The 24,388-nt window shown below is 40.4% G+C and overlaps 1 protein-coding gene across 1 annotated transcript in view; it reads right to left on the bottom strand.

The window, feature by feature from the left end:
• Nucleotides 1-24,388, bottom strand: part of myo15ab (myosin XVAb) — a 62,546-nt gene that overhangs the window by 19,208 nt on the left and 18,950 nt on the right. The window contains exons 21-46 of the mRNA XM_066655866.1: nucleotides 23,754-23,878; nucleotides 23,558-23,675; nucleotides 22,986-23,161; nucleotides 21,543-21,627; nucleotides 19,909-19,990; nucleotides 18,922-19,052; nucleotides 18,544-18,639; nucleotides 17,417-17,652; nucleotides 17,064-17,242; nucleotides 14,555-14,627; nucleotides 13,514-13,708; nucleotides 13,287-13,402; nucleotides 12,283-12,371; nucleotides 10,305-10,425; nucleotides 10,090-10,161; nucleotides 9,546-9,607; nucleotides 9,035-9,382; nucleotides 7,284-7,377; nucleotides 6,971-7,136; nucleotides 6,716-6,809; nucleotides 6,219-6,327; nucleotides 5,978-6,093; nucleotides 5,451-5,510; nucleotides 5,172-5,247; nucleotides 4,968-5,083; nucleotides 4,521-4,639 (exon numbers count right to left, since the gene is read on the bottom strand). Coding sequence (XP_066511963.1) covers nucleotides 4,521-4,639; nucleotides 4,968-5,083; nucleotides 5,172-5,247; nucleotides 5,451-5,510; nucleotides 5,978-6,093; nucleotides 6,219-6,327; nucleotides 6,716-6,809; nucleotides 6,971-7,136; nucleotides 7,284-7,377; nucleotides 9,035-9,382; nucleotides 9,546-9,607; nucleotides 10,090-10,161; nucleotides 10,305-10,425; nucleotides 12,283-12,371; nucleotides 13,287-13,402; nucleotides 13,514-13,708; nucleotides 14,555-14,627; nucleotides 17,064-17,242; nucleotides 17,417-17,652; nucleotides 18,544-18,639; nucleotides 18,922-19,052; nucleotides 19,909-19,990; nucleotides 21,543-21,627; nucleotides 22,986-23,161; nucleotides 23,558-23,675; nucleotides 23,754-23,878 — 3,254 coding nt within the window. The remainder of the gene's footprint in view (nucleotides 1-4,520; nucleotides 4,640-4,967; nucleotides 5,084-5,171; nucleotides 5,248-5,450; nucleotides 5,511-5,977; nucleotides 6,094-6,218; nucleotides 6,328-6,715; nucleotides 6,810-6,970; nucleotides 7,137-7,283; nucleotides 7,378-9,034; nucleotides 9,383-9,545; nucleotides 9,608-10,089; nucleotides 10,162-10,304; nucleotides 10,426-12,282; nucleotides 12,372-13,286; nucleotides 13,403-13,513; nucleotides 13,709-14,554; nucleotides 14,628-17,063; nucleotides 17,243-17,416; nucleotides 17,653-18,543; nucleotides 18,640-18,921; nucleotides 19,053-19,908; nucleotides 19,991-21,542; nucleotides 21,628-22,985; nucleotides 23,162-23,557; nucleotides 23,676-23,753; nucleotides 23,879-24,388) is intronic.

Raw genomic sequence — 24,388 nt, 5'->3', positions numbered from 1 at the left:
TCAGTGTGAGTATCAGTGTGATGATCAGTGTGATGTTCAGTGTGACATTCAGTGTAACATTCAGTGTGATGATCAGTGTGATGTTCAGTGTGATGATGTGTGGTGATCAGTGTGATGTTAAGTGTGAAGTTCAATGTGATGATCGGTGTGGTGATCAGTGTGATGTTCAGTGTGATGATCAGTGTGATGATCAGTGTGATGATGTGTGGTGATCAGTGTGATGTTCAGTGTGATGATGTGTGGTGATCGGTGTGATGTTCAGTGTGATGATCATTGTGATGATGTGTGGTGATCAGTGTGATGTTCAGTGTGATGATCAGTGTGGTGATCAGTGTGACATTCAGTGTAACATTCAGTGTGATGATCAGTGTGATGTTCAGTGTGATGATGTGTGGTGATCAGTGTGATGTTAAGTGTGAAGTTCAATGTGATGATCGGTGTGGTGATCAGTGTGATGTTCAGTGTGATGATCAGTGTGATGATCAGTGTGATGTTCAGTGTGATGATGTGTGGTGATCAGTGTGATGTTCAGTGTGATGATGTGTGGTGATCGGTGTGGTGGTCAGTGTGATGTTCAGTGTGATGATCATTGTGATGATGTGTCGTGATCAGTGTGATGTTCAGTGTGATGATCAGTGTGATGTTCAGTGTGATGATGTGTGGTGATCAGTGTGATGTTCAGTGTGATGATCAGTGTGATGATGTGTGGTGATCAGTGTGATGTTCAGTGTGATGATCAGTGTTATGTTCAGTGTGATGATGTGTGGTGATGAGTGTGATGTTCAGTGTGATGATCAGTGTTATGTTCAGTGTGATGATGTGTGGTGATCAGTGTGATGTTCAGTGTGATGTTTAGTGTGATGTTCAGTGTGATGATGTGTGGTGATCAGTGTGATGTTCAGTGTGATGATATGTGGTGATCAGTGTGAGGTTCAGTGTGATGATCAGTGTGATGCTTAGTGTGATGTTCAGTGTGGTGGTCAGTGTGATGTTCAGTGTGGTGGTCAGTGTGATGTTCAGTGTGATCTTCAGTGTGATGATCAGTGTGAGTATCAGTGTGATGATCAGTGTGATGTTCAGTGTGACATTCAGTGTAACATTCAGTGTGATGATCAGTGTGATGTTCAGTGTGATGATGTGTGGTGATCAGTGTGATGTTAAGTGTGAAGTTCAATGTGATGATCGGTGTGGTGATCAGTGTGATGTTCAGTGTGATGATCAGTGTGATGATCAGTGTGATGATGTGTGGTGATCAGTGTGATGTTCAGTGTGATGATGTGTGGTGATCGGTGTGATGTTCAGTGTGGTGATCAGTGTGATGATCAGTGTGGTCATCAGTGTGATGTTCAGTGTGGTGGCCAGTGTGGTGATCAGTGTGATGTTCAGTGTGGTGGTCAGTGTGATGTTCAGTGTGATCTTCAGTGTGATGATCAGTGTGAGTATCAGTGTTATGATCAGTGTGATGATCAGTGTAGTGATCAGTGTAGTGATCAGTGTGATGATCAGTGTGGTCATCAGTGTGATGTTCAGTGTGGTGGTCAGTGTGATGTTCAGTGTGGTGGTCAGTGTGATGTTCAGTGTGATCTTCAGTGTGATGATCAGTGTGAGTATCAGTGTGATGATCAGTGTGATGTTCAGTGTGACATTCAGTGTAACATTCAGTGTGATGATCAGTGTGATGTTCAGTGTGATGATGTGTGGTGATCAGTGTGATGTTAAGTGTGAAGTTCAATGTGATGATCGGTGTGGTGATCAGTGTGATGTTCAGTGTGATGATCAGTGTGATGATCAGTGTGATGATGTGTGGTGATCAGTGTGATGTTCAGTGTGATGATGTGTGGTGATCGGTGTGATGTTCAGTGTGATGATCATTGTGATGATGTGTGGTGATCAGTGTGATGTTCAGTGTGATGATCAGTGTGGTGATCAGTGTGACATTCAGTGTAACATTCAGTGTGATGATCAGTGTGATGTTCAGTGTGATGATGTGTGGTGATCAGTGTGATGTTAAGTGTGAAGTTCAATGTGATGATCGGTGTGGTGATCAGTGTGATGTTCAGTGTGATGATCAGTGTGATGATCAGTGTGATGTTCAGTGTGACGATGTGTGGTGATCAGTGTGATGTTCAGTGTGATGATGTGTGGTGATCGGTGTGGTGGTCAGTGTGATGTTCAGTGTGATGATCATTGTGATGATGTGTCGTGATCAGTGTGATGTTCAGTGTGATGATCAGTGTGATGTTCAGTGTGATGATGTGTGGTGATCAGTGTGATGTTCAGTGTGATGATCAGTGTGATGATGTGTGGTGATCAGTGTGATGTTCAGTGTGATGATCAGTGTTATGTTCAGTGTGATGATGTGTGGTGATGAGTGTGATGTTCAGTGTGATGATCAGTGTTATGTTCAGTGTGATGATGTGTGGTGATCAGTGTGATGTTCAGTGTGATGTTTAGTGTGATGTTCAGTGTGATGATGTGTGGTGATCAGTGTGATGTTCAGTGTGATGATATGTGGTGATCAGTGTGAGGTTCAGTGTGATGATCAGTGTGATGCTTAGTGTGATGTTCAGTGTGGTGGTCAGTGTGATGTTCAGTGTGGTGGTCAGTGTGATGTTCAGTGTGATCTTCAGTGTGATGATCAGTGTGAGTATCAGTGTGATGATCAGTGTGATGTTCAGTGTGACATTCAGTGTAACATTCAGTGTGATGATCAGTGTGATGTTCAGTGTGATGATGTGTGGTGATCAGTGTGATGTTAAGTGTGAAGTTCAATGTGATGATCGGTGTGGTGATCAGTGTGATGTTCAGTGTGATGATCAGTGTGATGATCAGTGTGATGATGTGTGGTGATCAGTGTGATGTTCAGTGTGATGATGTGTGGTGATCGGTGTGATGTTCAGTGTGATGATCATTGTGATGATGTGTGGTGATCAGTGTGACATTCAGTGTAACATTCAGTGTGATGATCAGTGTGATGTTCAGTGTGATGATGTGTGGTGATCAGTGTGATGTTAAGTGTGAAGTTCAATGTGATGATCGGTGTGGTGATCAGTGTGATGTTCAGTGTGATGATCAGTGTGATGTTCAGTGTGATGATGTGTGGTGATCAGTGTGATGTTCAGTGTGATGATGTGTGGTGATCGGTGTGGTGGTCAGTGTGATGTTCAGTGTGATGATTATTGTGATGATGTGTCGTGATCAGTGTGATGTTCAGTGTGATGATCAGTGTGATGTTCAGTGTGATGATGTGTGGTGATCAGTGTGATGTTCAGTGTGATGATCAGTGTGATGATGTGTGGTGATCAGTGTGATGTTCAGTGTGATGATCAGTGTTATGTTCAGTGTGATGATGTGTGGTGATGAGTGTGATGTTCAGTGTGATGATCAGTGTTATGTTCAGTGTGATGATGTGTGGTGATCAGTGTGATGTTCAGTGTGATGTTTAGTGTGATGTTCAGTGTGATGATGTGTGGTGATCAGTGTGATGTTCAGTGTGATGATATGTGGTGATCAGTGTGAGGTTCAGTGTGATGATCAGTGTGATGTTTAGTGTGATGTTCAGTGTGATGATCAGTGTGATGATCAGTGTGATGATGTGTGGTGATCAGTGTGATTTTCAGTGTGATGTTTAGTGTGATGTTCAGTGTGATGATCAGTGTGATGATGTGTGGTGATCAGTGTGATGATCAGTGTGATGATCAGTGTGGTGATCAGTGTTATGTTCAGTGTGATGATGTGTGGTGATCAGTGTGAAGTTCAGTGTGATGTTTAGTGTGATGTTCAGTGTGATGTTCAGTGTGATGATCAGTGTGATGATGTGTGGTGATCAGTGTGATGATGTGTGGTGATCAGTGTGATGTTCAGTGTGATGATGTGTGGTGATCAGTGTGATGTTCAGTGTGATGTTCAGTGTGATGATCAGTGTGATGATGTGTGGTGATCAGTGTGATGATGTGTGGTGATCAGTGTGATGTTCAGTGTGATAATCAGTGTAATGATCAGTGTGATGATGTGTGATGTTCAGTGTGATGATCAGTGTGATGATGTGTGGTGATCAGTGTGATGATCAGTGTGATGATCAGTGTGGTGATCAGTGTTATGTTCAGTGTGATGATGTGTGGTGATCAGTGTGATGTTCAGTGTGATGTTTAGTGTGATGTTCAGTGTGATGTTCAGTGTGATGATCAGTGTGATGATGTGTGGTGATCAGTGTGATGATGTGTGGTGATCAGTGTGATGTTCAGTGTGATGATGTGTGGTGATCAGTGTGATGTTCAGTGTGATGTTCAGTGTGATGATCAGTGTGATGATGTGTGGTGATCAGTGTGATGATGTGTGGTGATCAGTGTGATGTTCAGTGTGATAATCAGTGTAATGATCAGTGTGATGATGTGTGGTGATCAGTGTGATGTTCAGTGTGATGTTTAGTGTGATTTTCAGTGTAATGATCAGTGTGATGATGTGTGGTGATCAGTGTGATGTTCAGTGTGATGTTTAGTGTGATTGTCAGTGTTATGTACCTGTATGGACGCAGTACTCTGAAGTAGTCTGGAGCAGTGGCACTGCTTTTCACTGTTTTAAGCAGTTTAATACCAGAGTGAGAAACTGCTAGCACCTGAACTCCTGTACCCACACTGCCCTGTAGCACACACACACACACACACACATTAAACTTTGTAGCACAGATTTAACAGTTGGTGCAATGTGTCGCTCCTCAGCAAAGGACCCACCGCAACCCTGAACAGGATAAGTGGTTACAGACAATGACTGAATGGATGAATGAATGAAGAGCATTACTCCAAGTGTGTGAGAATGTGACCCTGACAATCAGCTGATTTCCACAGAGTGAATAGAGATTCTTCATCAGTGTTCAAAATATTATAATATATTCCATCTTTTTACTTTTAAGTGTAAATGTTTCAACAAAATGATTCTGTATCATTGAGTTTGACTTCCTCTGTACTCACTGAAGCAGGGAAAAGACGAGAGAAATAAATCTCCCACGTTTCCCGGGCTGCCGCTATCACGGTCTTCTTCACGCTCACGTCCTGAACGTCTGAGTTCTGATCGATTTTGTGTTGCGCTGTCATAAAAACACACACAAAACCTCTTCTTAATACAGACAGCGGGAACCGTGACAACTTTGCAGCAAATTTTGCAGCTTGACTTACTGAACAGGGCCTTCATCTTCAGCCTCTCTTCTTTAGTGATGCGAACACAGGCCTCTGAAAATGTGTCAGTAACAATCTGAAGGAGGGCAACAGCAAAGAAGCAGAGACACAGAAAGAGGGCAGAGCCAGAATTTTGTGGGGTATGGAAGTCAACAACAAAATGTCTTAGGTGTAAAACCTAGAGTGTTATTAGTATTTAAGGCAATATTTCTAGCAATGTGAATATAAAAGTATGTGCAAGTCCCCAGTCCAAACTGTAGGGGGCAGTATTGCTCTTACCTGCTTGAATATGATGTCGAGCACCAGAGGGTGATTCCAACTGTCCTTAGGGTAAAACACCTTATAACAGAGGAAATAGTACAACTATTAGATATCTTAATATGTTTATGGGCCATTATTTCACATCCCTACTGCTTTATGTTTCATAAATTACAATAGAGCATTGATCATTAAAATACAATAATTACATGCAAAATAGTGGGAGCTTTTGGGTCTCTAAGTATTTCACACTTTTAAAAAAAAGTTACACACACACAATCATTGATCTGTGAATTGTGGGGACATTGCATAGACTTCCATTCATTATGTTTATTGCTTATCAAGTTATCATGTTTTCCATAAGTACTACTAGTTTAAACCTAACCCAAACCTTCAAACATGAGTTCACCTTAAAATGTAATGATTTACACTGTGTGGACGTGCTGGTGGTCCCCACAAGGAAGACAAGTCCCCACATTGTGAGTGTGTAATCAGATTTTGGTCCCCACAGTGTGATATATACCTGGATTCCTGGTAAACACACCTACCTCCTTCCTGAGAAAGATCTTCCAGGGTACGTTGGTGTAAGTGTAGTGTTCTTCAGTGCTGCTGCGGTGGAGCTGTGTTTGAATGGTTTCTGATTCCACCGGCAGATCCCTGCTGACTGGATACACACAACACAACAAGGGCACTGATGCTAAGAACTGAGTATTGCACCTTGGAAATTGGAAGGTGAATGAAGGTTCACTCTTTGTTGAGTACAGACAAAAACCACAGTTTAAAAAGTACCTGGTGGAGGTGGTATAGTTAACGGGGGTCCGGGTGCTCTCTTCTTCATGCTCTTGGTTGGTTGAAGGCCTGAATCTCTTTGCGCAGGAACAGGCGCTGGAGCTCTTCTCTGCACCAACACCATTTAAAACACAAAGTTCACGATCTTTATTTGTTATATGACTGGAATCTGATATATATCACATGTACAGTACAAACGTTTATAGACGCTACATAATAATGACTGTTTAAGGTGCTTCCATTGTTGACATAGAGGTTCAATGCACACATAGATGCTGTGAAGCAGCTGCGGACGCCATGTCCAAGCCCAAGCCCTTTAGCAGCTTTCAATATATTACAATACAACATACAACATTGGCCAAGGACTCTTGTTGAAATACAGTGGGGGACTGAACCCATTTCTGCTACATCAACCACTTTTTTAACCAGAGGAAAGAATTAAAACACAAAACTATCCCTTTTTGGCGTTTACTGTCACTAAAGAAAACCGAAAGCACCTGTGGAGGAGGCGGGTTATCCATCTGAGTTTTGAGAATATGCATGGCTTCGTCGTGTGGATTCATCCTTTTCACAAAGAGTTTGCCTTCTCTTCTGTAACACAGACAACACAAAAGAAGAAGTAAGCCTGCCAACTGTCTAAAGCCAATTACAGCACATAAAAAAGCCCTATGATTAATCGCATCCCTGAGGCACTGAAATGCGTTCAGAGACAAACGCCTGAAGAAATATGGCAGAACACAAAACACACACACCTCCTCATCTCTGGCACAGGCTCGGGGGGTGGAGTTTGGTATTGTCTGATGATGTCTTTTATGTTGTGGCTGGGAATTATGTGTTCTGAGTTGGAGACGGAGTATTTAACCACTTCTGCGGCAGGAGCTGGAGCAGTACGCATTGGCCCTGATATTGCCACTGGAGCTGAGAGAGAGAGAGAGAGAGAGAGAGAGAGAGAGAGAGAGAGAGAGAGAGAGAGAGAGAGAGTTTATTCATATGCCAAATCTACACACAAACAAATATGCAAGAAAAAAAAGAATATATAAAAAACAACAGATGAACAGAACGTACTGTGTTTCTGGGCAGGTTTGCCATCGATAGTAATTGGTTTTACTGGAGTAGGAGGAGCTTGCTTCTTCCCAAAACTCCCTTTTGTGCTTTTAGCCTACAATGAAAGCAAAATAAGGCTGAAACTACTAACAATCTCAGTTGGATTTGAGGAAGGTCATGATTAAGGCATGCAGTATAGCTAGCATAAACAGACATTTAAAACACTAGGTTAACACTAGGTTACTTAAAAACACAGCTTCAAAAATCAATGTGACATTTTACTGAGTTGTTATAGGGAGAATAGAGCTTCTGTCCTTGCTCAGCACTACAGAAACTGCACTATGAAACCGTTCCTGTCTCTCTCCCTCCCCATTGATTTCAGGACAGTCCAATAAAAAAATTAACTAAGATAAACGCTTCGACTGTAGGGGATCCAAGGAACAAAAACACCAATTCTTACATACTGTTGCTTTAACATTTATTCATTCATTGTCTGTAAGCGCTTATCCAGTTCAGGGTCGCGGTGGGTCCAGAGCCTACCTGGAATCACTGGGTGCAAGGCAGGAACACACCCTGGAGGGGGCGCCAGTCCTTCACAGGGCAACACACACACATTCACTCACACACTCACACCTATGGACACTTTTGAGTCGCCAATCCACCTCCAAACATGTGTTTTTGGATTGTGGGAGGAAACCGGAGCACCCGGAGGAAACCCACACAGACACAGGGAGAACACATCAAACGTAATAAACATAGCACAGTGTTTACATTTCTTGAACATTTATAGCCCACTCCCAGCAACACATTTCATATAATATAAAAAACAAAGCCATGAAAGTGGCCAATTAAGTGTTTAGGAAAAAAAACCCATCCCTGTTCTGATGGACTGACTACACTTAGGGTTACAATTTAACATGAGACGCTCCATACTAGAGTGATATACAAAGTCAGAATTGTTCTCAGGAAATACCGGGGGACAGGGAGGCCACATCTGTGAGTCAATAAACTTGTGTTAATTCTAGAAGCAAATTTAAATGTAGTGTCACCCTTCATATGCCTCACAGTGGTTTGCTCCAATATCTCCACTACCATCACGAGGGTTGCCAAGTCAGTGTATTTTAAGCAATATTGGGTTTTTTGTAAAGCTGCTGAAAAATGTGGTTTGTCGCAGTTTGTGTTGCCTTTAGGCTTGTTTCTGTGTTAGCTGCGATTGTTCACTGATCCTGTCTCTCTCCAATAAACCTGTTTAATAAAGAGAAACTGCCAATCTGTCCTGCTGAAGGTGGTTTAGCTGAGATCACGCCACTATGCCCAGATGTATAGTGTGCTATCTACAGTTACTTCTTGGTATTACTGGTTGGGTTGACTGCTTAAAACAACAATACTTTGACACCCCTCCCCCTCACTCCAGGAATTAATCATGACTAAATAATAATAATAATTTTAGCCCCCCAAACACAGACGAAAATTATTTCCCTGGTTCTAGGTAGTACATAAAATGTTTTGTAAGAAAGGTGGGTTCTAGACTGGCAAAAGAATTAGGGGCTGGGTAATTGAAAGAAACGTGCTGTCACCTGTTAGTTTCCTACCCTCCGCCAAACTGTACACAATGCAGTTTCTGCAGCGTTCAGCCCAGAGTAATAACACAGTACTCAGCACAGAGTAGTAACAACAGAGGCTCCATTCTCCCTATCACAGCTCAGTGATGTTACCAATGAGAGAAAGTAAAAGCTAGGTGTACAGATCTGTGCACTTCATGCTGATCTGACCTGAGCTGTCGTGCTGCTCGGTGGCAGAGTGGTCTTCAGCGGACTGATTTTACTGGTGGGAGCCTGTGCCACAGGGTTGGTGGGAGTTGAGGGTCCAGGGTTTGGGGTCATTGTGGTGTAAGGTGTAACGAGTGGACCTCTGTAGGAGGAGGAAGGAGTGACATGGGCGTAGGGGCTTGGGGGCATGTTGGCGTAAGGACTTGGGGGAACTGCAGGGTAAGGGCTAGGGGGGATGGGACTGTATGGAGTCGGTGGTGGGCTGGTGGGTGGACTCGTGATTGGAGAGAGAGGTGGGCTAGAGATGGGGCTGGTCACCATAGCCATGGCCTGCATGGTCATCTGCTGGGCCTAAACAAAAGACAGAGGAAGGGTTCACTAGCTGCTGTAATGCTGCAGTTTAACTTAGAATCAATAAAGCACAATCTATTGAATAATATATTCATCTTAATATATGAAATTTAGACCCATAATTCATAACTCTCAGCCTTAGCACATACATGTGTGTACATACCATAATGACAGCTTGCTGGTTGATGATGGCTTGCTGCTGCTGGGCCATAACTGTCTGTGGATCTGAGCGAATGAACAGAACGAATCAGAGACGTAGCACTAGTGCTGCACGATAATATCACAAATCAATAATCACAATTAACTGAAGATTTTACCTTGATTACGATGAACAAAATATTATTTTGTGTTTACTCTTAGTTCACTGACAAGGCTTGTACTATAAATATGCTCAAGTATTAAAGCTAGGATATTTTTCTAATGAGGTTGGGCGCTTGTCAGACTCTTTTTTTAAAGCCACACACGGTTCCTATTTGGTGCTTGTAACTGAAGAGTCGAAACAGACTGGTGGGATTAAACAGTGATCACGTTTGACTTCTTTACGTGTTCAAACGACAGACACAAAGTTTTTATTTGGTATGAGCTGCTTGAGTCAATCGGTTGGCTTCTGTGTTTAGGTTCTCCTCCATGTTGCTTCCATGTGGCAGATTGGATGGGGCAGAACTCCTGCTGCTCTGTCTTGTTTCAGGGTTTAGTGCTGATGTTACCTGGAGTGGGTGACACCGCAGGGACACTGGGTATGATTGGTACAGATGGAATCGGAGGAAGTACTCTCACTGCTGCAGTATAAACACACACACACAAACAGTTAAATGATGCAGAGGCACTTCATTACAGTCAGTGTTTTTATACAGAATGTACATCTGTATGTGTGTGTTTATGTATGTGTGTTTTTGTCTGTGAGTGTGTGTGTGTGTTTTACCTCCTGGTTGCATAGCTGCTGAGTAAGGCACCCTGGCTGCTGCTGAATCCCCGTTGCCATGGTCACCACCTACACCCCCACCTCCTTTAATTCTACCAGACAACACAGATGCATCCATATCCTGAAAAGAGAGAGAGGGAGAGAGAGAGAGAGAGAGAGAGAGAGAGAGAGAGAAAGAGAGAGAGAGAGAGAGAATGTTATGTGGAGAAACAATGTGGAGCTCTGTCAAGAAGCTGATGCTAAGAAACATACAGACAATGAGACATACAGAATATTTATTTTCTGTCCAAAACTGGAGCTCTGACAGATTTTAAAGGGTTTTTTGAACTGACGGATTTTAGTGTATAATTGGATTGCTTGTAGAGGCGTCTGTGTCGTTGTCTGGTAAATACATATATAAATTATAACCTTTGCTTTTGCAGCTGTTTTGATGAAACCTTTAATAAAAGAAAGAATGCTGGTCTCTGTTTTTTGCATAACCACAACCTCTGACCAGTGCACTGCTGAAATGAAGTAGTTTCCCACTCGCATTTATTTCTCACTGTCACTGTCTGTGTGTCTGAATGTGAGCCAGAGCTCATTAAAAAATAACACCCTCATTTGCTGAGTGTCATTTCCTTGTACTGAGTGTAAAATGATCACTGCACACACACACACACAAACACACACACACACACACACACACACACACACACACAGTTCATAGGATATACTAAAGAAATTTGTCTGTGGGAATTACCGTAACTCTGAAATGGAATCACCTTTTCATAGACACACACACACACACACACACACACACAGGACAGGGCTCAGATAGCATTTCCAGAGCTTTCAGTGTACTTGTATCTCAACTTTCCCAATTACATACCTGAAATACGTCAAGTCAGTCATGTGTGTGTGTGGGAATGTGTGTGTGTGTGTGTGTGTGAGAGAGAGAGAGAGAGAGAGAGATAATGCAGTAACGCTACATTATTAGGATCTAACAGTGGAATCAATGAATGTGATACATTTATAAGAGGTAAGTAGTCAGTCTAGTGCAGCAGTTCTCAAACTTAAAAGTGTATTTATTACTTACAAATAAAGTAATTAATTAATAACAGAAAATCTAAAAATATCAATTAAATGTTTCAATATTTTCATAATTATGTTTTAATAAAATGTATTCATTCGTTCATTGTCTGTGACCCTTACCCAGTTCAGGGTCGCAGTGGGTCCAGATCCTACCTGGAATCACTGGGTGGGTATGCAATCTCCCAGAATTTTTGCTAAACCCATGTAAAGCACACTGTTTCAGCCACTTACCAGACGTATGAAAAATCTAGAGACCAACTATTTACCTTTTAACTATTGACCAACTAATAAAAGGCAAAGTAGAAAAGAGACAAAACCAGCTCAAGATCAAGCACGACAACACACAGAGAAACACTCCTGAATCAAAAAGGGCAAGATCCAGAGCCAAAAAAGAGAGAAAAAAAGCAAGAATTCTGTACAGGTGAAGACAAAGTAGAAGAAAACGCTCAGCTGAAGGAAAACAACATGGCTGTTTTCCACATCTATGAGTCCTAAAACACTGTTTAACACTGCAAGCGCCAAGAGCTGCTGTGAGAACCTGCCCCAATCGCCGCACTGTTTTCACCCAAAACATGTAATTAATTGATATTAATTTGAAATCTTTTGTTTCTTTCTGAACTTTGTATGCTTGTGTTTAAAATATTCAGTTTAAGCCTTTTGATTTGTAATTGTTAGTCATATTTTAGAATTATTTTGTGTAAAACATGCAATTTCAGATAAATCATGCAACAAAAACATACAAAATTCAAGCAACACTTTACCACATGCCAACCACTGCAACCAACACTCAGACAGTGCTTTAAAAGATGTTTGATTAGACTAGCGCTAGCATACTATAGAAAACCTATAAAGAAACTGTGTATGTTTGTATGTGCTGAAGTGTGGAGAGAATCAAGAGCCTCCGTACCCCACTTCTCTCTGACAGTACTGGGTCAAACAGGCTATCCAGATAGCGGTCCATTCCTCTGTGAGCCACTTCATAAGAGGGATCTGAATCTGTGAAGCATACAGTTTTACTGCATCAGAAATATTAATTCACATTAATAATATACACTGAACGATCACTGGAATAGCAACATCTGCACTCACTGTCCATTTTATAAACTTTATTTTGTAATCCACCTGTTGCTCTGCATACTTTGTCAGGACTCCCACAGAGCAGGTGTGATGTGGGTGGTGGATCATTCTCAGCGCTGCAGTGACACTGACGTGGTGGTGAAGTGTAATTGTTTTTAAAAATGAAATGTTTTAAAAATATGTGTCACTGCTGGACTGAGAATAGTCCACCAACAAAAACGCCCACCCGACAGCATCCTATGTTCACTGATGAAGGACTAAAGGACGTCCAACGTAAACTGTGCAGCAACAGATCAGCTACTGCTCTCTGACTTTATATCTGGTGGACCAATGAGGTGTGAGTGTTTAACAGAGTGGACAGTCAGCGTTGAACTGAGCTGTGGTTCATTATCTTTTAAAGGAACAGGCACTGAAAACAGTTCTGATCAGGGCTGTTTAGACAGGGGAGAACACTGCTGTGGTGTTTGGTCCTTGTGGTATGTTGACAAGAAAGCATGGCATGGACATTTCATTAAGACCCCAGACCTGTGTTCACTTGTGGAAATATGGGGATAAAATGTCTTAGTTGTTGTCACTGAACCAGGACCATATTTATAATAGTTGATTATCTGCACATGTTGACCTGGGGTCTTACAGTCATATCAAGTTACTATGCTTACACACACACACACACACACACATACCAAGGCATGTGCATACCCTGCATATAATTACAGATCAAGAGGATGAGTCAGGATTATCCGTATGTAACCAAGTCCTACATATGCACTGACTCCACTGGACATGAAAGGACATAGATATCATGTTGTCATTTCCTGAAGTAGACACTGTTACCTTGGCTATAGGGGCCTTCAGAGATTGGCAAGCTGTTGGTTGCCATGGCACTGGCTCGGTTCACATACGAAAGTGGTGCTTCTTCGTCGTCATCAAATCCACTTCCAAACAGACTTCTGTACGAACAGAAACCAACGTAAACTCATTTAACTAACAGATAACGGCCATTAATCAGAGCTGACATTTGTATATACATGCAGCTGCTAAACGCACACTCATGGACGTACATGCTGGCGTTAGGCCGTGCTCTGTTGGGGTCATGTGTGGAGATGATAAAGTATGACTTCTGTTTTGGGAAGTCGGCAGGCAGCTCTAGATCACACACCAGATCCATCACGTAATCGTGACCCTCCAGCTCCACCCACTGACCAGGCTCCTTCATCAGCACGGACCACCCATGCCTGCTCTCGGAGGACACACCCCTGCAGTCACATAAGAAGAAAAACTAAAGCAGGGCTAAGAGAATAACCACAGACGAAGTAAAATCAGAGGAAATAATGTTTGAAATATGTAGACATCAAAACTACAAGACAGATCCTGAGTCTAATAACTATTTTATCCTAAACATCAGCAAGTCAATTCTGAAAAACTCTAAAAGTACAGACACTTACATATGAATAAATGATGTACACTTCTTGGTTTGAGTGTTTTAAACTAATAAAGTGAGTAATAAATATTGTTTCAAAAGGTGTAACAGAAAATTCAAATAAGCTGGTGAATAACGCTAACATTAGACGCAGACACTGACCCATTTAAGGTGGAACTAAATTTTTGAATTCAAAAATTGTGAGTATGAGCAAACGTCTGCATCCTAAAATGACATTTATAGCAGAAGGGAAACATCAATAAGGAACATAACATCAGCCTCATCTAGAGACACATTTAAGGTGGAAATGGAAAGTCATGTGAATTACTTAATTGTGAGTCAAGTGAAAATGGTGAAAAAATTGTGCAATTTTTATTTATTTCAGTTTTGCTACTAACGTCCAAGGTTCTTGAACTAGTCTTGTGTTCATTTGTGTAGGTTCAGTTTAACTCAACCTGGCAACCTGCGTGATCTTTGTGTCTGTGGAAGAGTGGTAGCTGGGCAGACAATTTAAAGACACACGGTCTGTATTACTGTCTGTCCTTCAAGAAATCCTGACTAATATCTAAGAGACTAGGTATCTGTCACACACAAAAATACATGATCAAGAAAATACAAGAGTTTTCCTAGTGCCTAAAACAGAAAATCTCACACAGACCACTGCAGCATTAAAAACCCTCACCTGTGCTGTAAAATATCACCTGCCAAGTCCTCACCGCTGGTCCAGGAGTGGACTGGACACAGGAAAGAGACTCCTACCCAAACACAGAAACATTTCCACATTTACATTTATGGTATTTAAGCAGATGTTTTTATCCAACGTATATATATTAACAAACGAACATTGTATTTATTCAAGTGTTTTATAAAACCCAATTTCCAGAACGGTTGAGACGTTGAGCAAAATGTAAATAAAAACAAAATGCAAATCGTTTCAACTCTGCACTTAAATAGAAATAGAACCAAGACAATATTTCAAATGTTGAAACTGGAAAATTTGGTAGCATTCTTAAAATTATTTGCCCATTTTGAATTTGAAGCCAGCAAAATATTCCCAAAATGATTGGACAGGGAACAAAAGACAAGGTAAATGTGTGCAATGCTAATGAATGAATCAATAAAAATTTTGCTGTGAAAGACTGCATTAGCAAACAGTGAAACAACGTTTCTCAGCTTTAAATAGTAAAAATATTGGAGATTTCATCACGTGGGGAACATCATATCATTAATAGATTCAGAGAATCAGAAGAAATCTCTATATGCATTGGAAAAGTGTCAAAACCAGTATGGTGTTCAGGCCCTCAGATGACACTGAATTAAATACAGACACGTTTCTGTAAATCACTGCATGGATTATTAACATGGGTTATTATCACTGCATATAAACAGGGTCCAGAAACACTGCTGCCTTCTCTGGACCCAAGATCATTTAAGAAGGACTGAGGCGAAGTGGAAAAGTGTTCTTTGGTCTGACAAATTAAAAGTCCTCTGGGCTGAAGAGGGGAGGGACCATCCAGCTTGTTATCAGCGCATAGTACAAAAGCCAGCTTCCATAATGGTCTGAGGGGGCATGACTGCAAATGGCATAGGTGATTTGCACGTCTGTGGCGGCACTGTTAATGCTGAAGGATATATACAGGATTTGGAGCAACATGCTGTCATCCAGAAAACATATTTTTCGAGAAATGTCGTTTTTATTTCAATAAGACAAGGCCAATTCACATTCTGCATGACTTACAACAGCACAGCTGCTTAGTAAAAGAGTCTGGGAGTTAAAGGAGTCCAGACCTGTCACCCACTTGATGAAATGAAAAATATTATAACGGAGACCTGAACCGGAAAACAGTTCACTTTCAAAACTACAGCGACTGGTCTCCTCAGTTCCCAAACGGAGAGTGTTTTTAAAAGAAGAGGTGATGAAAAACACACGTCCCAACTTTAACTGATTTGCACAGAATTGCATTTTTTAATTTCCATTTTGCTCCATGTCCCAAATGTTTTGGAAAATGGGGTTGTATTATATCTATCTGAATGAACAAACAATGTACACTTAAACAATGAGATACATTAGAAAGAGATACATGAAAGAAACATAACAGGTTACATGACAACTGCAGATACATCTATATACAAGAACAGCACAGAGCATAAAGATAGAGTGCACACACACACACACACACACACACACACACACACTATCAGATATCGACTAATCTGCATCCACACTGCCAGGTGAAGACAGAGAGACAGTTACTGGATGAGACGAAAGTGAAAGTGAGAGAGAGAGAGAGAGAGAGAGATAAAGAGAGAGAGAATGGATTAAAGATAAGAGACAGAGGGGAAAGAGATAAGGCAATGAAAGAGTAACAGATTAGCTGGAGTGAAGACGGGAGAGATAAACGACACCGGCCCTGATTTCCATGTTGTCCTGATGACCAGCACAGTGGCTTGATTTAACCCATTAGTAACTCAATACGCTTTCAAGCCATTCACGTCATGGCTAAGACAATCCAAACTATACCGTTCCAGTACGGTTTATTATTATTTTAACTCTATCTCTCTTGGTTGGCTATTTAATAAACATAGTTATAAGATCAGACTGGAAACCTCTCCCTGTATCAGTTTAAATGTGAGGTTATAGCTCTATCCTGATCAGGGGAATTGATTGCCTTTTAATCTGTAACTCCCCACTAATACCCCTCTACAGTGTATAATTACTGTAAAATACACTCATTTAATATTAATATTGCATTTAACTATGATTACCACTTCAGCAAATAGGGTGCAGTTTTGTGCTGACTCCTAACTACAGTAGAACACTTTAAAGAGCCATTTACATCAGGTCCTCCACCACAGAGAAGAATATTTTAAACGATGCGAAGGACCTGTTATACATTCAGATGTTCTCTCTATGAGTGGGCACAGATCTAAACAGAACCGCTAAAAACTCTTGAAGAAAGACCTTTAAAGACCTGTATTTCAAATTTTCCAGTCTGTCATTACCATGGTTTTCATTAGTATTCGTTATTATTCAGTCATTAATTATGTGTATGTCATATAATGATATAAATGTGTGTGAAAGTGACCACATTATTTATGGTGCTTAACCTGGAAAAAAAAGGAAGATTTGCTTGTTTCTACGACTGGTTTTATAAAGTTCTGCTAATATTGACATGGCTGAGGTTTCTTACCGTCAAAGCAGTGCACCTGCAGGACCATGTGGGCCTTCTTACGGTTGGCAGTCCACTCCAGGAGAGAGGGGGGGTAGGTGCGGGACGTCTCTGGGCCCAAGTGCGACTTCTGCATCGCCTGGAGCAGCTTGTGCTGGCACAGAGCCTTAAACCCATTCAGAGCATAGTCTGACACAAATCTGTGTGTGTGTGTGTGTGTGTGTGAGTGTAAGAGTGAGAGAGATAGAGAGTGTAAGTATTTACACTGAAACTATGGCACAAGTTCTATTCTCTATTCACAAAGTGCTTGAGGCTTTAAGAACATCTGTCTTAATGGACATTAATGGACAGTCGGACTGTGTGAGTTTTCTCACTTTAGCAGGTATTTCTCCATGCTCTCGCTTGGGGCAAAGGAACTCAAACAGGCCGCCATCAGCAGCCAGCCTCTCTCTGCGTTGCGCTGGTTTCCGTTCCGCCACACTTGATTGGCCACCTGAGCCAAAATCTCGTCCCTGATTGGTGGAGTGGCCAGGCCTCGCTGAATGATGTAATTTCCAAACAGGTTCTCCTGAGCACCGTTTAAGTTCGGGTCCCCCATGAACCGCAATATCTAGACAAAATGAATGGAGACACAAAATCCAGGTATTCTGCTTGGACATCTTTTGCAATTAGGTGCAATACCAGACGTCCAATCAGAACTAGTGTTGCAAAATTCCAACTTGGGAAATCTATATGGGAATTAATGGGAAAGCACTACCTAAAGACAGATAAGTTCTGACGAGGTTCATATTTTCATTGACAGTAATAGCATTGAAACACTTAAGCAACTATTAAATCAAGGTGTAATCTCACACTTGCTTCCTATCTGGTAAAAGCTTAAATAGCAATTTAATTTAAGAGACTAGTTTACCAAGGCTAGCAGGCTAGCAAGAGGTTAGCTTGGGTTAGCATCGGATAGCAACCTATATTTTTTGCCTCAACGGGTTTCTGTAACCAAGAATTAATACTTATTATAACTTTTTGAAGCGTTAGTGTTTTTAAACTTTGTCATTTTATTCAACAGAAGAATGCCACTTGTATCAACCATGACATCACATATGTCATATTATCTGTATTGTTGTGCCTTCATGTCAGCTGTTGACCAAAAAAAAGGTACATTGATGAAAGTGTATGAAATAGTTCCTATAAATTATCCAACATTTCCTATTTGTTTCAATAAATTCCCAAAATTCCCATGGAAAATTTACATTTTGGAATATTTCCAAAGTTCCTGAGCTAAAGTTCCCATGGAAAGTTACCAGTAATTTTCTGTAAATATATCAGTCATTTTCCACCACTCTGCACCCCTAATCAGAACAGAGCTCATTTACATTTATCAATCTTAAAGCCCCAGTAGAAACTGAGGTTGGAAATTTGTGTAAAAATGAATAACGGCTGTTTCTGGTGTATCATAACTGGAGTTGAAATGACAAACATGGCCTTCACAGAAGATTTAACTTACCAATAAGAAAACATCCAGAGCGTCTTGCTTTAAGTCGTCCCCTAGGCGAGTCAGAGGAGCTTGAAGAGGTGCTGTTAACATCCCAAACTCCAGTTCCTGTAAACACATATTGGGCACTTAAGCAAGATTACGTAAGGGTCGGTATTTGTGTTTCTGAGTGTTCCCTACAGCTGAAGTGTGTAATTTACTTTTAAAACACCGTCCTGAAATCAGGGACTGTGGTTTCCCACCTGCTTCCAGATGTTACATAGTGCAGTTTCTGAAGTGCTGCCCAATTACAGCTCAGTGAAACGTCACAATGATTCTGAAGCTGTAGTTTAAAAGTGATACAACCATGGGTGTATATCTGTGTGTGTGTGTTTGAATTAGAATTCTTACTCTGAAGTTGGAGCGAATGTATTTGGTCATTAGATGGTTGTTGATATCCAGAGGGAGAGTGAGCTGAGTATCGACCTGTACTCTTGGAGCCTGGACCAAAGCCAAACACTCTGAATGCAGCTCCCTACCACCTACAAAATATACACAGACACATAAAGACCAATATACAAACACACAGTGATATAAATAAAAACTACAGGTAAATATGATATGTTTCAGATATATATCTGATATGAACATATTTAAATAAAGTCACAACAACACTCTGTACCAAGATATAACTGCATTTCCTTCATTATATGTGCCTTTTTTTACTAATGTATTTATTCTCTATTTAAAGTTGGGATTTTTCGTTGGACCTGTTCCTGAGTTCGAGACTTTAATATAATTATCACAGTGATGACACTTATTTAAACAAACAAACAAAAACCTCACTTAAATTGTTATACTGTAAAAAAAATACTTATGTACTTAGGTTATATTTGACCCACTGCTGTGTACTTATCACTGCAAACATGTAAATGTAATTTAAATAAATTACATACTAATCATATGTTATTTTCACCAGTTTTCTATTATAGTTCCAATATAAATCTCTGAGCTGAGCTGTCTGACTGAAGTCTAATTCCAAATTAAAAGTGTGCTTATGTTATTAATAAAATATAAAACAAAAATAAATGTTTTTATGTTTTATGTTGAACAAACAGCACATGTCAACATAAAAGTCACTAATAAAATGAAGCATTAACACAAAAAAGTGCTACACTTTTCATGCAAATATATTTAAATTGTATTAGAAGAGGGTCAAAATTAACATTTGAATAATATACTCAGTGTATTATAAGTGGAAAGTATATATTTTAAATGACCTATTACTAGTGATTTAATCCAAATTAAAGATTCCAAAACAACACAAATGTAGTACATCAACACAATGTAAATATACTGTTTTTCACAAGGGGAGGAGCACAGAAATGAGGGAATGACCTGCAGTGGCCTGCAGTAGTCCTCCCAACTCAGCAGGGATCACTAACTGGGACACATTAACCACCTCTCGACTGGCTCGCTCCTGTGTTGAGGAGAAAAAGAGCACAGATTAAAGCGATTATATATTCCCCAAGAACCCTAAAGCAAAGTATGGTACTATATCTATATATAGTTATAGAAGTGTGTACAGTGTCAAGCAAGAAAATCTGTAGTCGTTTTGAAATGATAAGACTATCGTAGCTAATACATGATGGTAAATTATACAGGGTGATATGGCATGATAGTAAATCTATTTATGATTATGTTGCTGAGACATGTTTGTGATTATTACAGTTTTATTGCAGATTATTACAGTTACATTACTACAATAGCTCAGTAGCGCTGATGAAAAACTAAAGAATCAACTACATGTGTGTATGAGGGGTATTATTTTTTTTACTGCTTCCAGTCTTCTCCTCTCCTCCTCTGCCCTCCTGACCAAGAGAAGATTATCCTGAGACAAACACAAAGAAAAATTGACTATAAATGTAATGCTCCCAAACTGCTGCAGTACTGTCTCAGGCAGATGTTAATGATTACATGTGTGGTCTAATTAGACACAGGAGTGTAAAACTGCTTCCAACTCTTCCCTATAAATGGCTCTTAGAGGCTACTTCTTCGTGAGATCTTGTTGACTGCTAGACACTGCACTCAAAAACATTTTGCCCACTCGCACACATGTTTCTGCCGTATTGCAATGTTACTTAGGCCTGCCTGGTCAGCAGATGTCTCGCCAATAGGGCATTTATGGGACTGGCAGGGTTTCCAGCTTCTGCAACCTAGAACTGTGCAGGATCTACAGGCCCAGCTGCAACATCTGTGGGCAACTGTACCACAGGATGCCATAAAGAACATTTATACCTCCACGCCCAACACTATCTCATCATGTATAAAGGGCTCAACAGGGGACTAGACCCTCTTTTCCACTGCACAACCAAATAAATATCCCTTTACACCAACATACATCATCATTACCTTTATATTACACATGTAAAGTTTTATTTGATTCCAACAACTCCTTTTTTTATTTTTAGTGGAAATGAGTGTAAATACAAACAATCAGGACTCATCAGTCTAATGAGGCAGTCAGTGGAATTAGATCCATGACTCATTAGCGACATTTGGAACATTTTCAATCATATCGTCTTCAGAGATTAGAAACTTTTAACAGGGAAGAGAAAAAAAACAAAAGATTGTATTCAAAAGGAGCAAATCTCTTTCAACTTCCAGAGTGGAAAAAATAAATATATTATATACACTTAATTAGGAAAAAGTACATTTTGTTTCAGTTAAACTGTCAGTAAGTTATTGCAAGAGTGACTTCGTACATAGTGCTATTGCTGTTTTAACTCTATCCACTGTTCTCGTATTCTGTATTAATTCTGTCTTAACTGCTTCCCAACTACAGAAGGTATGGAGCTCTGAAGAATCAAAGGAAAGGTTCTACATGAACCTTACGAAGAGGTTAACCATGTTTTAAAACAGTTCATTTCTGTATTGTTTTCATTCATTGTTGATTCTTAATTATTGTGATGTACCAGTATGAGTGAGGTAACACATCTCAAACAAGCTTACACTGATGACAGACAACGTACCCTGACATAGCGCTGGCGGTTGACAGTGAGCTGAATCATGGAGCGTAACCTGATCAAGTTCACACGCATCCGAAGAAACTGTCGCCTAAACATCAGTGGAGAGAGATTTTGAAGGTTACAAAAATATAAAAAAAGGATTCATGAACATTTAGCATATGTACATTTTTTTAAATCCATATCTTATTAATTTAGTTCTTGCCAATATGGCCCACTAGCTAGATCTCCCTTTATTTGATAATCCTAAAGAGAAGTCCTCACATTAGCCAACACCGTCCTGCGTAATCATGGATGATGAAGAGAGGCCATTAAAATGACCTCCATGTTTGGCCTTTTTCTCTGCTCTACTGACAACACAGGTGCGCTTTGTCCATCTATTGCTCTGCATACTTTGTTAGCCCTCTCAATCTTTTTCCTCAATGGTCAGGACCTTCAAAGGACCCCCACAGAGCAGGTATGATTTGTTGGTGGTGGATTATCGTATACTGCGCTGTTACAAGAGGATCAGACACAGCAGTGCTGCTGGAGTTTTTAATGTGTCACTGCTGGATTGAGAATAGTCCAACAATCATAAATATCCTACTGACAGCATCTTGTGTCCACTGATGAAACACAAACAGATACTGTCTCTGACTTTACATCTACAAAATGGACCATTGAGGTAGGTGTGTCTTAGAGCGGCCAATGAGTGGCATAGGTCCGGAACAAGCCAAAGTCCGGAACATAATGTATAACTTGCATTATGATCAGTGCCATATCCTGCATATCTGTAGTAGTCTTGTAGATATAGCAACATTTCATGTAGTTAACAACTCAATGTTTAATCAAATTACACTTTCAATTACATTTCAGCATATTTCCAAATGATTTATAAATAATTATAAATAACAAATATTTTTGTTATTTCATTTCAAGTAAAATTTACAAATAAAACAATGATTTTGAAAAAAATGCAAATTTTAAATAAAATCTCTAATAACTTTACTGTTTGTTCATAACCAGCAATCTGACTTTAATCGCTGGAGGGCGAGACTTTACGCGGTAATAGCTGTCTGATTGGCTATTTATGTTGAAGGACAGGGCTTTATCCGTTAACAGCAATCTGATTGGCTCTTATCGCTGAAGGGCGGGACTTCGTGTTCAGCTTCATGAAAATATTTCAAACGGTAACGGTAGTTTCTGGTTTTTACCTCACACAACACTGTCGTCCCGAAAGTGTCCCAAATGAGCTTTTATACATTTTAAAACACCGTGTTCAAGCTTAAAAAGCACTTATTAATAGATTATCAGTTACCCGCCTATTCATGTCCCCTGCCTGATACCATAACAACACACATTTACATGGCACTTATGTAGGGAGTGTGCCGTTAAAAATGTCATTTAAAATTCAGCTTAACTGGATTAATCACCGTGAACATTGAGGCTCTGCTGGGAGCTGTACTGTACCTGGCGAGGAAGCCTCGGCAGTGGGCCTGAAGCTTAGTCATATCCAGCCGGAACTTTATGAACTGTTTACGGACGAAGAACATACGAACGTATCGCTGTAACGTCAGCGCGGCCAAATGCCTCACACGATCCCTCTTACTCTCCAACAGCTGATACACATCCTCCTTTAAAAAGAGCTGAGAGCACAACATCCAAACACAGTGGGGTTAACAGGTCCTTCTTTTACACGCTTTGATGGTCAGAGAATATGAATTACAATACAAGTTTTCATTTATTCAGGGTTAGTGGGTGGGTAGAGACATTTATTTATTTTAAACAATTGTGTTTGTCCTTTTTAAATCATAACGACAACATAATCTTCCCAAATAAGAGGTCCACTACATCCTCAGAGAACTTCAAATGTATCCCATTAACATCATGCCATTTTAAACTTGATTTAATTTGGAAATAATACAAATAAATAACAGGGTTCTTTAATTTACTTCACAAAACCACAAATTATTAATAAAATGTGATGAATTATGATGCTATAAAACAATGAATAATAAGTTTTATAGTAATATAGCACTCACCTTGGACACACCCACTTGATAATCTCCTTTTTTAATTGGACAGAGCTTGGTTAACATAAGAGCACAGTTATCTCCATCTGGAGGCGGGGGTTTCTTCAGTCCTAGCAGAGCTTTATACCTATGAGTTAGTTCATAGTTAGTACAAAACTAAATATGTGAAAGTAGTGTGGCTGAAATCGCTTGGCTGTGCTTTTACCTGTCTAAGAATTTATGGAAAGGCACTCGGACCGGGTACCCTTCTTTCCGTATTTGGATGGCATCCATGATCCCTGAATATCTGAGCTGGTGTGCCACCAAGTCGAGTTCAAATAAACCTGGTTCCTAAAATGCAAGTAATGTGTGAATACAAATAAACAAACGCATAACTGCCTCAACCCGTTAAATCATCTTCAATATATCCAGAATTCCACAGCTGGGGTTCTTCCTTACACCAAGCGTACAGCACATATTACACCTGTTCTCCAGCAGCTGCATTGGCTTACTGCTGAGCTTAGGATTCAATGTGATATCCTTCTTCTCAACTTCAAGGCTCTACATGGTCTGTCTCCTTCATATCTGTCTGATATAATTTCTTTGTATTGTCCTTCCTGCATTCTCTACTCCTCCAACTCTGGTCCCTTTACTGTCCCCTCAACAGAACTTTCTATCCTGGATGGCAGATCTTTCAGTGCTGCTGCCCTTAAACTTTGGAATTCTCTTCCTCCTACTCTTCACAACTTTACCTTCTTTTAAGTCACTGCTCCACAGATCCATTATCTGTAAGCGCTTATCCAATTCAGGTGGGAATACACCCTGGAGGGGGCGCCAGTCCTTCACAGGGCAACACAGACA

The sequence above is a fragment of the Hoplias malabaricus genome, chromosome 2, assembly GCF_029633855.1.
Source record: "Hoplias malabaricus isolate fHopMal1 chromosome 2, fHopMal1.hap1, whole genome shotgun sequence".
Lineage (NCBI taxonomy): Eukaryota > Metazoa > Chordata > Actinopteri > Characiformes > Erythrinidae > Hoplias > Hoplias malabaricus.
Note: the sequence above shows the minus strand (reverse complement) of the source record. Positions and strands in the feature narration are given on the sequence as shown.